We start from the raw sequence: 14994 nt of genomic DNA, 5'->3' as shown, positions 1-14994 counted from the left end.
AAAAAGAATTACAATAATTATGAAGTCTGAAAAAAACAGACATCTTTTTCAAAATCCATTCAGTCAGATGGAGGTTTTGAGGTTTTAATGACAATAAGAGAACTTTTCAAGATTTTTATATTCATAATGTTAGTTTAGATTACTTTTTTAACTGGTCCTTAATTTCACAGTGAACAATTCCGGTAATAAAAGTGATTCTATTTCTTATATCCCATATAATTACCTTGAAGCCATGACCTGTTGCTCACTATGGCTGAATGCTGCTAGATAACAGGCCCTAATACTGTTGAGATTTTGTTGTGCCTCATTCAGTAACTGCTCTGACACAACTGCAATCTGTTCAGCAGTAGCTGTATGGAGATGTATAGGCGCAGACAGAGTCATCTCCCCTAGTTTGACTGTCGTTGCTTCAGTAGACTCCAACCTAGAGGAAAACAAGAGCTGTTTGTAAAACACATATGCTCCCCATGATAACTAGTTTCCCATAACACTGTATGTAATTTTGAATGCTGTGACAATCAGTCATCCTATTTAGTTAAACCACTGTAGGTCCAAGCATTAGACAGTCAGACAGCGGATGAACAGAGGATGGACCGTACAGACAAATAGACCTACAGACAATGAACAAAACAATATACCTTTTTTTCAAAGGGAGCATAAAAATTGCAATACTTTATTAGATATTACTTTTACTGTACTACAAGGATGTGACTTGTTTGGTATGGGTATAAAATCAATTGTCATTCAACCTAACCAGTGTACAGTAACTTACTTATTCACAAGTAACTGACAAGTATCTGAGGCAGGGAATGAATTATTTCAGGCAATTTTCTTCAGTTGAACAACTGCCTTTTCCAGTACAGTATTCAGGAACACTGGTTATGTTAACTGACCACCATCAAATAACTGTCATGTTGAAAAAATTGCACTAAATCCTGACAAATAAACAAACCGAATACACATCAATCAGATTTTCTTTTCAGAAGGTCAAGGTTATTTATACATAGATTTTGTAGGTATTGCCACAAGGATTGTTGAGTGTGAGTATGAACTAAATCTTGTCAATAATGTGGGCTGGAGGCAGTCTGGTTCATAAGGATGGACAAACTGACAGTTCAATCACTATATGCTAAACTGATTTGATAACTGAGTATTGAAAGCTCACCTGAAGTATACTGGACTGAAAATGAGTGTAGAAAGTAGGTCATGTATAAGATATTCATCTCCATACTGTATAGATGTAAGTAACCTCAGAGATACTTGATGAACCACTGTCATGTCCACACCATTGTCTGCTGATGACTGTTAAAACAAAATAATGCAGATCTATTTGAAGTTAACAAACATGAAATGATTTTGTCATTGAGATCAAGTTTAACAGCAGGAGATTTAATGAAAGTCAACAAACATAGAAATAAACTGTTTTTGTTTACCTAAAAACAAAACAGGAGTTTAGTAAAAACACTCAAGACCTCTTGCAGACCATACAGAAATTTGGTAAACACAGTCTTCTAAAAGACCATAAAGAAGGTTGGTAAACATAGTGATGACCTCTAAAAGACCATATAGGATTTTAGTAAACACAGTCATGATCTCTAAAGGACAAACAACTCCGTTCAGAGGTAGATATTTGCATTTCTAGTTTACCACTGAATGAAGCAACCTCTCAAACATAACTTCTACACAAAATACTTCCAAACTATCCACTGAGTTTCTACATAACACTGTTTTCCTGTGGCACTAAAATTCATTCATTTTGTATCCTAAGCTTTTATTCTTCAAATTAACCTTTTTGCACACTCTGCAAGCTACTTGCATACAATGTTTAATAGAGACATAAATACAAACAAACATGTGAAAAGTGAATCTATCGCCATATACATGTACAAGAAATTAAAACTTTTCACTGCAATTGAAAAAAAACACAATCTAATTAAACATCTAATGTTAATTAAGTAAAAGTATACCATTATAGTTGCCAACTTTACAACAAAGTAAAGGAGGAGTGTTTCCAATCTTGTGAAACAGTTCTGATGATGTGATGTTCCCTTGGCAACCTTGCGTAGATATGACCATAAATCAGGAGACTGTAACACAACCAGCGGTGATACAAGGGAAGCTTCGCCTGCAGACTGTAAACATGTGAATATTTTATTTTCTTGTTTTTCTTTATTTAAAAAGGACAAGCTTAAAATTTACCTATTTCATGGAGGAAATTTATGTATTGTTGAATATATAGTTATATATTGTTGAGTTATAGATATCAGTTTCAAACTAGAGGGACATGATATATCATTCACCAGAGTTCACAGTTTAAATAGGTATATTAAGAAACTTTTAATCAAAAATATTTTGAAAACCAGCCTAGCCTGCAGATTCAGTGGAGAAGAATTTCATTTTTTTTCAAAGAGCCATAAAAATGAAAAACTAGATCATTTTCCTGTATCCATGTATTTTTTATATTTTTTTTTTTTTTGGTAAAATCTCTGAAGGTCAAGCTTTGTATTCACTTTTTCCACTAAGGTGAGAACATGTAAATGAAAAAGTCATAACTTTTTCAGAAAGGTTAATACAATGTTTATCTCTTCCTTACCTGCTGTTTTGCAGACTGTAGCCCTCTATGTACCTTTGAGAAACTGTAAACCATTCTATACCAAGCTGTCAAAAATCCACATGGTGACTGAGAACTCACAACTGGCACAAACTGATCTTCCTGCATTGAAGAGTTACCACATTCAGGTAGACAACTGCACTCTTCAAAACATTTTTCCTTGCATTGTAGGAAGTTGGACTTCATGCTGAAGAATCATATACAAATACCTCCTTCAGGATAAGCAAAGAGGGATTGATAAAGAATTTAAATATAGGACAACAACATTATCCATAATCTCATCAACAGTATAACAAGTTTAGATAAAAACTCTTCAAATTAAGTCTTCTTTCTTCTTATATGGTGATGATATGGAATAGCCTTATGTTGTTATGCAGCCTGACTTCTAGCTTACTCTTGTCAACTATTTTTAACTTTTTCTCGCACTAACAGGCAGCTACTTATAATACCTGAGGGCTGAGCAAAATGGATAGATGGATTGATAGACAGACAGATATTTAACTACAGACTTAAAACATAATCTTTAAAAATATCTTATGTATGTTTGATTCTTGATACTAAAAATTATTTAAATGTCCGAGACTTGTTCATGTGTCTATGGATTACTTGCACAGCTAGACATACTGATTTTAGTACACCCTGTAGCATATACAAAATTATGCCAGGCAGTTATTTATCGATAAAATCTTTTCCATTTTTAAATGCACATCTTTTATGCTAAGTAAAACTCAAGAAGATAAATAAAATGCATAAAAATATGATCAATAAACTAAAGCATTGTACTATGACAGATATGAGACTCATGGTCCAGTGTCTGTTCCCTATACAATATTGTGAGAATATCCAATGTACCTCAGTAGAGATAATATTGAAGAAAATCCTATAGAGTTCCAGTGCTGGATACAATCTGTGTAAATCTGCTCCATTTCTTGTAAACTGTTCACTATATCTGCTCCATGTAACTACAGAAATAAAATAATGATACTGTTACTCATATTTAGGAATACTGCATGCATACTGTAAAATCAAAACTTTAACCAGAGTGTGGATGCGACACCAACGCTGACATCAGGTTGAGTAGGATAGCTCTCAATACACTTTGTATGGTCGAGCTAATGAATAAAAGTAATGATAATAGATAGAAAATAGAAAAAAAAAATCAAGTAGACTGTGACTGGAGGACCATAAATTAACAAGTCTTATAAACACCTACAGGTGTGAATTTTGCAAAAACTTTTTTATTGTGCTTTCACAAGCTGGTGGTTATTTCATCGAAGTTGCTCTTTTTGCATGTAAAGGGGGAATGAGACTTAAATAATTGTTTCCACTAATGCACTTTATTTTCATTTTACTATGTGTTGTTTTGGGTACTTAATTGCACAAACAAGTAAGCAATTCACAAGCTATGCCTGGAGCAGCATGAGACCATGTACTAACTAAGAAACATAAAGATCCTGATGGTAAACATGTTTGTTTCAGCTGAACTCCAAATGTCAAATTTCTTTCATTGCACCTAGGTTAAAGCATGTTCTAAAATTAACAAGAGCTGTCGGAGGACAGCAACGCTCGACTATTCAACAGCCTTGTCAACTGAATTAATATGGAAGTCGAAAAAGGGGCATAATTTTGTAAAAATGGGAAAAAGGGTTATGGAACCTTCACAGTGCTTATCAGCTCATAAAGTGAACAAGTGCGTGAAGTTCAATCCTTTCCCATAGGTGAATACTGAAATACCAGCTCACATACAAAAACTTAACCAAAAACTGCTAAGTCGAAAAAGGGGCATAATTTTGAAAAAAATGCAAAGTAGAGTTATGGGACCTACACAGTGCATGTCAGATCATGACAGTGAACAAGTGTGTGAAGTTTCAATCCATTCCCATTAGTGGGTACTGAGATACCAGCTTACATACAAAACCTTAACCAAGAATTTCTAAGTCGAAAAAGGGGCATAATTTTATAAAAAAGGCAAAATAGAGTTATGGAACCTTTGCAATGTAGGTCAGTTTATCACAGTGAATAAGTGTGTGAAGTTTCAATCCATTCCCACAAGTGGTAACTGAGATACAAGCTTACATACAAAACCATAACCAACAATTTCCAAGACAAAAAGGGGCATAATTTTGTAAAAAAGCAAAATAGAGTTATGGAACCTTTGCAATGTAGGTCAGTTTATCACAGTGAATAAGTGTGTGAAGTTTCAATCCATTCCCACAAGTGGTTACTGAGATACCAGCTTACATACAAAACCTTAACCAAGAATTTCTAAGTCGAAAAAGGGGCATAATTTTGTAAAAAAGCAAAACAGAGTTATGGAACCTTTGCAATGTAGGTCAGTTTATCACAGTGAATAAGTGTGTGAAGTTTCAATCCATTCCCACAAGTGGTTACTGAGATATCAGCTTACATACAAAACCTTAACCAAATCGGAACGCGAACGCGGACGCAGACGCTGACGCCGACACATGGGTGAGTCCAATAGCTCTACTATTCTTTGAATAGTCAAGCTAAAAATCATAGGCAGCTGCATTACCAAGTTCAGCTGACATTAGCTGTCTACCTAACAATCCCTTTTTAAATGTCCAGTACTAATAGCTTATTTGTACTATACAGAGATACATTCGGTCATGTGCTCAGATGGAAAAAAAATATTGGGTGCAGACAGAGCAACCATGGTCCTTTTCACCAGAATTGAAGTCTAAACATATTCCATACTATCTATATTCTCTCATTCTGTCCTCACTTTTCTTGGTGTAAGAAATAAAACAATTCTAGGACTCCATACCTTTTTATTACATCCTGGTGTAAAAAATGACTGGTAACTAAAATGTATACAAAGTAAGTGCATACAGCATTCAAATTTTGATGATTTCGAATATTTTTCAAGATTTTTTTACTGGTTAACAGTTTTTATCTGTGTCTTAACTTGCATTCAATATGAAAATGTATTGTTTCACTAAGTTTTACAAATGCAAACCATTCGTTAGAAAAAAAAACAGTTATAGAACAGTACATGTTACCTGTGTTTGACAGTGTACATAGTATGTTGTGATGAAATTCAGGCAGGCTATTGGTACCTGTAGACTTTGTTTCTGTAATGAGAACCATTCAGCACCATTCAAACAAACATGTATACATGTAATACCCATTGATTCTTTTCATAAAAAGTAACAAGAACTACATTTGAGCAAAAGTAGTATTACATTTAGTACAGCTAAAACTTGGTATCTCGAACTTGCTTATCTCAAAATTCCGGCTATCTTGTAGATATTTTTAAGTCCCATCCTGAAACATTGTGTACAGAATATCATTTAAAGTCAAACTTTGGTTATCTCGAAGTAAAAAAAAAAGCTCAATTTCTTAGAATCAAGATACTGAGTTTCAGCTGTGTATGTATAACTATAATTTTAATTTAAAAAGGGATACAGTGACACAGTGGTCAGCAGGTTGGACTATTCTCAGTCACACTGGTATCCTGACTAGAGTTCACTGCTGGGGGATTCACTTAAAGTTGTACTCTTTCAAGCAGTTTCTCCTAAGACAAGGTACTAAAGAGGTAATAAGGTCTGCTAACGGCTCCACTGGAAATAAGTTGCTCTTGTAAATCAATGGAAAAAATTAAAGAAAGACCTTTGAAGTAGTGAATATTGTGTAACATTCTTCATTCAAAGAAACACTTGAATGAGAACTAGAAGATGATTTTGTAGAAAAGCACATGTCTCACATGTCTCCCCAAAAGCATAGTAGTAATAGGCAAAAAGTCAATAGGGGACAGGAGCAAAAGTCAAAGACACACTGATGGTTGGCTTAGTGACTGAAATTCAATAGAGATCATCTACTTGGCATGTCAAATCATCCCATAAAGTTTCAACGTTCTGGGTCAAGTGGTTCTCAAGTTATGGATCGGAAACAGTTTTCCATGTTCGGGTCCATGTGACCTTCACCTTTGACTGAGTGACCACAAGTATAATAGAGGTCATTTACTCCGCGAGCCCTATCACCCTATGAAGTTTGAAGGTTCTAGGTCAAATGAATCTCCAGTAACTGTTGTTGATCCGAAATGAAGTTTGGCGAACAGACAGGGCAAAAACCCAGTGGGGAGGAGACATAACTAAACAGCATCACCTCAACAGTATAACCAGCTACAATCTTGAATTCTTAAGAACATGGATATGGTTTTGGTCATTCAAATTGTGAAATAACACTGCTGAAATAGTCACCATTTTGCAGTAAAACATTTCAGAAATTGTGTTACCTTAATCTGAAAACTGTTTGCCAGGTCACTGAGCATAGATCGTAGCATGATTCTGATAGGCTGGATGAGATCTGCAACATGTGTCCAATTTATAGTTGCCATGGCAACATCCTCTGACATTTCAACTTCTCTACTATCTCCATCTTGACTACAAAAGGAAGTTTCTAGTAATGCAATGTTAAGCTGATATTTAAACTAAAACAAGAGCTGTCTGTTGACAGCACGCTAGACTTCAAAGCATTGATAGAATTATAGGGTCAAAATATTACCAGAGATTTTCAGATAAAAGACAAAAGACAATGTACTTGCATTTGTGGATTTGGATAAGTCTTGCACTATATGGAAATGTGTGACCATGATGGTAAGCAAGTGTTCAAAGTTTCAAACTCATATATCAAACAGTTTAAAGACAAAATATCGAATGGTATGCAAAACTTAACTCATTTCTATGTCAAAAAAGGGCCATAACTGAGCTAAAGTCCTTGTCCTAGGTATGTAGACTATAATGGTAAACAAGTGGTCAAAGTTTCAAAGCCATATGACAAACAGGTAAGGCAAAATATGAACTGGTATGAAGAACTTAATTGATTTCCAAGTCCAAAAAGGGCCATAATTCAGTTGAAATAGTTGAAAGAGTTATGTACTCTTGCCTACAGATGGGAATAATGGTTATAAACAAGTGTTAAAAGTTTCAAAGCCACATGTCAAATAGTTTCGACAAAATGTTGACTTGTATGAAAACTGAATCAATTACCAAGTCCAAAAAGGGCCATAATTCTGCCAAAATCCTTGACAGAGTTATGTACTCTTGCCTACAGATAGAAATCATGATGATAAACAATTGTTCAAACTTTCAAAGCCATATGTCAAATCATTTTGACAAAACATGGACTTATACAAAAATTGTACCAATTTCCATGTCCAAAATGGGCCATAATTCAGCCAAAATAGTTGACAGAGCTATGTACTCTTGCCTACAGATAGAGAATGTTATAATAAACAAGTGATAAAAGTTTCAAAGCCATATGTCTAACACTTTACACAAAATGTTAACTGGTACGAAAAACTTAACCAAGATTTCTAATTAAAGGGGCCATAACTCAGCCAAAATCCTTGATGGAGTTACGTACTCTTGCCTAAAACTGGACACGGTGATAGTACACAAATGTTGAAAGTTTCAAAGCTTTATCTCAAACGACTTTGTCAAAATGTGGACTGGTATGAAAAACTTAGACGCTGACGCCAACGCCTTGGTGAGTAGGACAGCTCTACTAATTCTTCGAATAGTTGAGCTAAAAATGTCACTTTCTTAATACATCTTTTATCTTTATATATTTTTGCGTTTCTTTCATTCCTATCTAAACTAAGTCTGGACAGGGGTGCTCCCAAAAAGAAAACTCCATTAACATTTTTAACAAATAGCAAAGCGCCATAGCCTTTTCAAAACTAGATGTTTTATGTACATGTATAATATTCTCACCATAAGTGATCATAATATGAATTCTGAACAAATTCTACCTTATAATGAGACACAAAATTGAATGTCACACATATGTGATGAGGAAAATATATATGCATACTCCTAATTTCAAAGTCACTTCAAGATAAACTTTATTTCAGCTGCAAATGGTTATCTTAATACGTCTCAGTCAGTTACACCATATTCAGAGAAATATCCTGATCTGGTGTGAATTCAGTTATCTTTCAATGTAAACAAAGGTAACATTTGTTAACAATGCCAAAATTTAAAACCCTCTTACCTGTGTTTAAAAGTTTGTGTTTTTCTCTGGGAAGTAGCGACACATACCGCTGTCTCTAGACAGGATACAAGAGCAGCAACTCTGTCTTGATCTTCTCTAGGTCGATCTAAGACACCATCATAATGCCTAAACTGTTCTATTATCAGAGAATAGTACTCACTGAAAGAAAGTAAACATGTCTACAATCAAAATGATAACAGCAGATAACTCTTTTTCAATAGCAGTGACCTATGACTTTTATTGCATATTTTTGTTTGTTAGATGAATATCCTTAATATCCAAAGTTTGAAGAAATTCTGTTATTGGGATACAGAAACTCTAGCATACACCTTTCACATGATAAAAAGTTGCACATATACATGTACTGAACTGAAAATATCAGTAACGTTGAAAGTAAATATACATGCATTACACTGTCTCTGAATGGTAAAAGGCTAGTAAAGTCAGCATATCTAAACTGGCTTAATAAGCTAAGGTTGAGCATAAGGCTACTAGACTATATGTTTATATGTTAATGTAGGTTTTAAGACACCCACATAGTTTACATCATGTGGTGATGTTCAAGTTTTAAAGGTGATGGAAGACCAATGGGGCCCCTCTTGACAATGTTTCGGGCACAGTGAGACATCTGTTAAGACACCAGCCTTTCAAAGCTAGCTTCATAGCCCCTTCACATGAAATAATTTCCAATCCCAGACAGGGTTATGAATCCTGAAAAGGTGACTGGCAACATCCTTAACAATTTGGACACCTAGAGGTTTAAATGAAATAGTCACAGTCTATTGTAAAACCAACAACAAAACAAGACTTTGATGGTTTATCAACTGAACACAAAGAGCAATTCCCTTAAATATCTATATAGATAGAACAACAGAGATCTTACATGTAAATACCATCAGCCAGTCCATATGTCAGACAAACCTTCCATGTATTTAGACATTCCATCTGTAGACCATGGGCTTCTGGTCCTGGTAATCCTGAACTTCTGTAATAAAACATGTACATTAAAAAAATGTATGCAGTAGTGTTTAAAAATAAGAGCTGTCGGATGACAGCGCGCTCGACTATTCAAAGAATTGATTGAAGAATGGGGTCAAAATATTTCCATAGATTTTCAGACAAAAGAAAAAAATGGATTAAACAAAAAATGTTCCTGTATTTGTGGATTTCGATTAGTCTTGCACTAAATGGCAATGTGTGACCATGATGGCAAATACGTTAAGTTATATGTTAGGCAAAATATGGACTTGTATGAAAAATTTAACTAATTTCCAAGTCCAAAAAGGGTCATAATTCAGTCAAAATAGTTGACAGAGTTATGTACACTTGCCTACAGATGGAAATCATGTTGATAAACTAGTGTTAAAAGTTTCAAAGCCACAGTTCAAATAGTTTTGACAAAAATTTCAAAGTCCAAAAAGGGCCATAATTCAGCCAAAATAGTTGTCAGAGTTATGTACTCTTGCCTACAGATGGAAATCATAATGATAAACAAGTGTTTAAAGTTTAAAAGCCGTATGTCAAATAGTCTTGACAAAACATGGACATATATGAAAACAAAACCAATTTCCAAGTTCAAAACGGGCCATAATTCAGCCAAAAAAGATGACAGAGTTATGTACTCTTGCCTATTGATAGAGACTATAATACTGAACAAGATATAAAAGTTTCAAAGCCATATGTCAAACACTTTACACAAAATATAAACTGGTACGAAAAACTTAACCAAGATTTCTAAGTCAGAAGGGGCCATAATTCAGCCAAAATGCTTAATGGAGTTATGTACTCTTGCCTACAACTGGGCATGGTGATGGTAAACAAGTGTTGAAAGTTTCATAGCTTTATCTCAAAAGACTTTGTCAAAATGTGGACTGGTACGAAAAACTTAACCAGGGTGTGACACGGACGCGGATGCCGACGCGGACGCCGACACCATGGTGAGTAGGATAGCTCTACTTATTCTTCGAATAGTCGAGCTAAAAAACTAGAGCTATTTGAATGCTCCATGGAAGGATGGAACAGTACTTGCTGCCACCTAATGCTGTTATTTACTGGTATGTCAGATTATTAGCTGTAAACAAATACCTGCTTAATACAGAATTGATATAAGCAGTGCTGACTTTTACTTACTTTGTATCTGTCAACAGAAACCTCTGCAGCCTCTCTTCTATCTGGAATCTTGACAACTGCAAAATACAGAATGATGAAAACTTTAGGGTAAAATATACAGAAAAATCATAATACAAGCACTGAGTATTTGAACATAGTCATTTCAGAGTCAACGGCGCAGTGTACAGAAGGTTAGACTACAATGCAAGTGACCTAAATTAGAGTCACAGCTGTGATGTACATCCTGACTAATGTTCAGTACTAGGTGACCACTTGAACTGGTACTGTTGACAGCAGTATCAGTCTAGATAAGATGCTTAAGATTTAAATATGACACTTTCCCCAGGCTAGACTGGAAATGACTCGTTCCATTCATTCGAGACAGGGATTTTTGCCGCCTACCAACGTTAAATAAGCTTGTATGAGATGCAGTTTTTGCTAAACGCAAAAGACATAATGACAGAGTTATATTGCAGCAAAGCTAAGACTCAATATCCAAATGGTGATGAGGACAATGTAAAAGCAGGTGTTACCAGCACAGTTGCCATATTTTTCCCTGCCTGACACAGTGTACAGATCAGCCTCATTGCCTCCTTCAGTGGTACCCCATACACATTGCTCACTGGTTCTTGTACACCTGTGTAAAATACACACAATTGTTGTTGAAGTGTTGGTTTTTCATTTATTGTAATTATATGCACTATTAGCATGAATAAGCCTACAACCTATTATAGGTATCATTGCTGAAATCTTTGTGCACTACTTTTTTCGAGGACAATGTTTTTATTATATGTAAAAGTATATCCTCCACACTTCAGGGGAGGTAATAGGAACTTACTTGCATCATCATTGCTCATGCAAGCAATGTTGAGCTATAGCTTGAACCATTTTAATTATATGGGAAAAACTGTAAATTTCACAATCAAAATAAAGTTTGGAAAAGTAAACTTCAAAAACTTCTTTACTGAATTTGGTAACGATTTTACATATGTATGCTGTTTTAATCCTAACTAATTTATGGTTCCAAACTTTAATATCCTTTCCGCAGCCTTAACGCACTAAAACGTATTAGCGTCTGATGGCCCTTTCACGCTTCCGTAGAAACAACATTTATTACACGAAACTTATTTTGAAAATATTTCTGAAATGTCTAGGTCTGCAGCTCTCAAATACGGTTATATCTTACATCTGAGGCATATACTGACACTCTCAGACAACATCAAAAATGACATTTTGAGCGATTTGATGAAGTTCCAAAATTATCAATGTACCCTTGGTCCGTTACGGACCCCTGTGGGATTTCTGTTTATCCAGAGCTCAAATATTTTTTCATAGATTAAAAGCTGACATGCTGTACTAAAGCCCAGGTAATTTCGATTCGTAATAAAGTGCTGAAAATTGGCTCCCCAATAGCAAAAAAAAAAAAAAAAAAAAAAAAAAAAAAAAGAAGTCCACGCACATACATTTAGACGGGGTGACCCCTGACTATCTACGAATCGAAATGCGGCTTTTGTTTTCAACTTTAGCATTTCTACTTTCATTTTATTTACTTCTGGGAATAGCTGAAGGACGAGTGACGTCATTTTCTCTGTTGTCAAAAACATATATATGCCTTGCGAGATTGCATAAATATGTGTTGGCCGTCCTAAGGATATGGACATTACTCTTTTCAAAATCTTGTTTTGAAGATGGATTAAAAACTAATCAAATATTCAAAAGTTCCTATAATCCCCTTGGAGGTCTATATAGTTATGCACAATATAAATAGTATTGTCTTATGTTCAACAAGAGCTGTCACTAATGGTGACAAATGCCCCCGCAGCGCCTTGACCTTTGACCTGGTGACCTTGACCTGGTGACCCCAAAGTCAATAGGGGTCGTGTACTCAATAAGTACTATATCAGCATGTGAAGTTTGAAGGTCCTGGGTGCAGTGGTTCGTGAGTAAAGTGCCTTCATGCAAAAAGTTAACATTGGCCCCTGTGACCTTGACCTTTGACGTGGTGATCCAAAAGTCAGTAAGGGTCGTGTACTCAATAAGTACTATCAGCATGTGAAGTTTGAAGGTCCTGGGTGCAGTGGTTCGCAAGTAAAGTGCCTTCATGCAAAAAGTTAACACTGGCCCCCGTGACCTTGACCTTTGACGTGGTGACCCCAAAGTCAGTAGGGATCGTTTACTCAATAAGTACTATCAGCAGGTAAAGTTTGAAGGTCCTGAGTGCAGTGGTTCGCGAGTAAAGTGCCTTCATGCAAAAAGTTAACGCTGTGACGAACAAACGAACTAACGAACAAACTAACGGACAGATAGTTGAAAACTAATATGCCTCCCTTCGGGGGCATAAAAAGAAATTGGAAAAAGAAGTTTAAGTATTTAATATCAAGCTAAGCATTTAACTAAATTAATCAGCAGGAACCAAGGGCAAATGTACCTTTCATGTCCCATGTGATTGGCAGAAACTCTTTAATAACTAGTTCTAACAGTCCTTTGTAATTGAAAACCTGGAATTAAAACAGAAATCCTTTACTCTATTTAAAATCACTGCTCTTTCATAATATTATGCAGAATTTTATAAAATACGGTCATCAAAAACATTAAGAGGAATCCCATTTTGTGTGCACATAGTGCGTCTTTCCAACAAGACAGATTGAATTACAAACTAGTCTCAACAGACAGAGACATCTGAGCATGAAATCCTAGTAACATGTAAACACAAATTTTCTTGTCCCAACTGCGTAACAAGAAGCTGAATTTTCTTCTACTTAACCTTTAGCCTGCTAGCAGCAATTGATTTTGTCTTTGCAATCAGACCAATGCAGACCAAGATCAGTCTGAACAGATGCTTAGGCTGATCATGGTCTGCAGTGTTCACTATTCAGTCAGTAAATTTTTAGTGAATATTCCTTTGAATAATAAATGGTACTGCCCAAATTGAATGATAGATCTGTCCATTTTAGAAATTTAGCAGGATAAAGGTTAACTTTTCCTGCAACTAAATATAGAGACCTAAGAATGAGACCAGTTAACATTTATCCTTAATTTTGTTTTATATTCCTTTTTAGTTAACTCATTACAATGACACACATAATATTAATTTCAGTTTGGATTTCAATATACAAGCAACTGCAGTAAAATATAAATGTTCAGTTGTTCACCTGGTATGCAAGTTGTTTAGAGTGTCTACAAAGCCTTGCGAGAAGCTGCAGGACTGCAATCACTACAGGAGCCTGTGGTCTTACACTCCTCAGAATGTAAGTGAGTCGCTGTATCAGATTCATCCTACTTCCTAATGCCTGAAAACAGTCAAATTTTTATAGTAAAACTGTTAATACATGGCCCACAACTCTTTTGTATTAGCTATTCAATTACCTCTACTACATAGAAGTCAAATTTATTCAGAGCTATAAACATACCATTCTTTAAAAACGGTCTCTAGTTTTGCATTAAGTATAAAACCTTGTAAATTAGACAGCATTGTCTATAAATTATCAGAAATTTTAAATCATTTTCATATAAGTTCCTAGTTTATGAGTAAGATTGAAAGCACAACAAATGAATTCAAAAACCTGTATTCAACTCCCATCGGATATGGAAAAATATTCAATAGTGGGACTGCTTGCATCAGTTGTGACATCAAATATGAAGACAGAAATGAGGTAATGATGCGTCAAAAAGTTTCAAACTAGTTTTCAGTTTTTTGTGCCTAAAATTATAGTCAATTTCGGCTAATATGACACAAGTAATAGGTATGTTTGTATAAATTAAAAGGGTTGATAAAGCTGTACCTTTATATGCAATGATGTATTCCACACTCATGGATTTTGCCAGGGTGTAACATACTCTGTGCAAGTGCTTTATGGGATCTAGGCCTAGCAAAATCTAATCAAGCTGAATAGATGATTGTACTGTTATAATAACCCTTTTAGATAGATAATATATGTTATTTACCAGGATGAGATCCTGTTTGGCAAGGTCAGCATCTGTCTCCTCAGGTTTTTCCTCTGATTCTCCTGGCAGCTTGATTCCAACATCTTCTGGTTTAGCAGGAGCTTGGCAAGCCACTCTGTGACCTTGATACCAGTGAAACACTTTTCCCTGTGCAAGCTGTTTTTAAGGAAATAGAAGTACTGGTTTTACAAGTAAACCTTTTCTTCTATGTTAGCCTATATTATATACATGTCTCACAATTTTTAAAGTTTCCACTATATACATATAGGGAAAAGTAACCACGCTCTCTGGCGGCCATGCTTTTTGACAAATCA

General features: G+C 35.2%; 1 protein-coding gene across 3 annotated transcripts in view; it reads right to left on the bottom strand.

Moving 5' to 3' along the window:
* Positions 1-14994, bottom strand: part of LOC123544708 (RNA polymerase II-associated protein 1-like) — a 50429-nt gene that overhangs the window by 13803 nt on the left and 21632 nt on the right. For all 3 annotated transcript variants that reach the window (XM_045330776.2, XM_045330781.2, XM_053541399.1), the window contains exons 13-26: positions 14681-14836; positions 13888-14025; positions 13164-13233; positions 11269-11372; positions 10757-10812; positions 9510-9611; positions 8627-8785; positions 6867-7014; positions 5632-5703; positions 3464-3573; positions 2594-2798; positions 1968-2132; positions 1166-1302; positions 224-424 (exon numbers count right to left, since the gene is read on the bottom strand). In XM_045330776.2, the coding sequence (XP_045186711.2) occupies positions 224-424; positions 1166-1302; positions 1968-2132; positions 2594-2798; positions 3464-3573; positions 5632-5703; positions 6867-7014; positions 8627-8785; positions 9510-9611; positions 10757-10812; positions 11269-11372; positions 13164-13233; positions 13888-14025; positions 14681-14836 (1823 nt within the window). The remainder of the gene's footprint in view (positions 1-223; positions 425-1165; positions 1303-1967; positions 2133-2593; positions 2799-3463; positions 3574-5631; positions 5704-6866; positions 7015-8626; positions 8786-9509; positions 9612-10756; positions 10813-11268; positions 11373-13163; positions 13234-13887; positions 14026-14680; positions 14837-14994) is intronic.

This window comes from Mercenaria mercenaria, chromosome 1 (genome assembly GCF_021730395.1).
Source record: "Mercenaria mercenaria strain notata chromosome 1, MADL_Memer_1, whole genome shotgun sequence".
NCBI lineage: Eukaryota > Metazoa > Mollusca > Bivalvia > Venerida > Veneridae > Mercenaria > Mercenaria mercenaria.
This window is presented reverse-complemented; position numbering and strand designations above follow the sequence as displayed.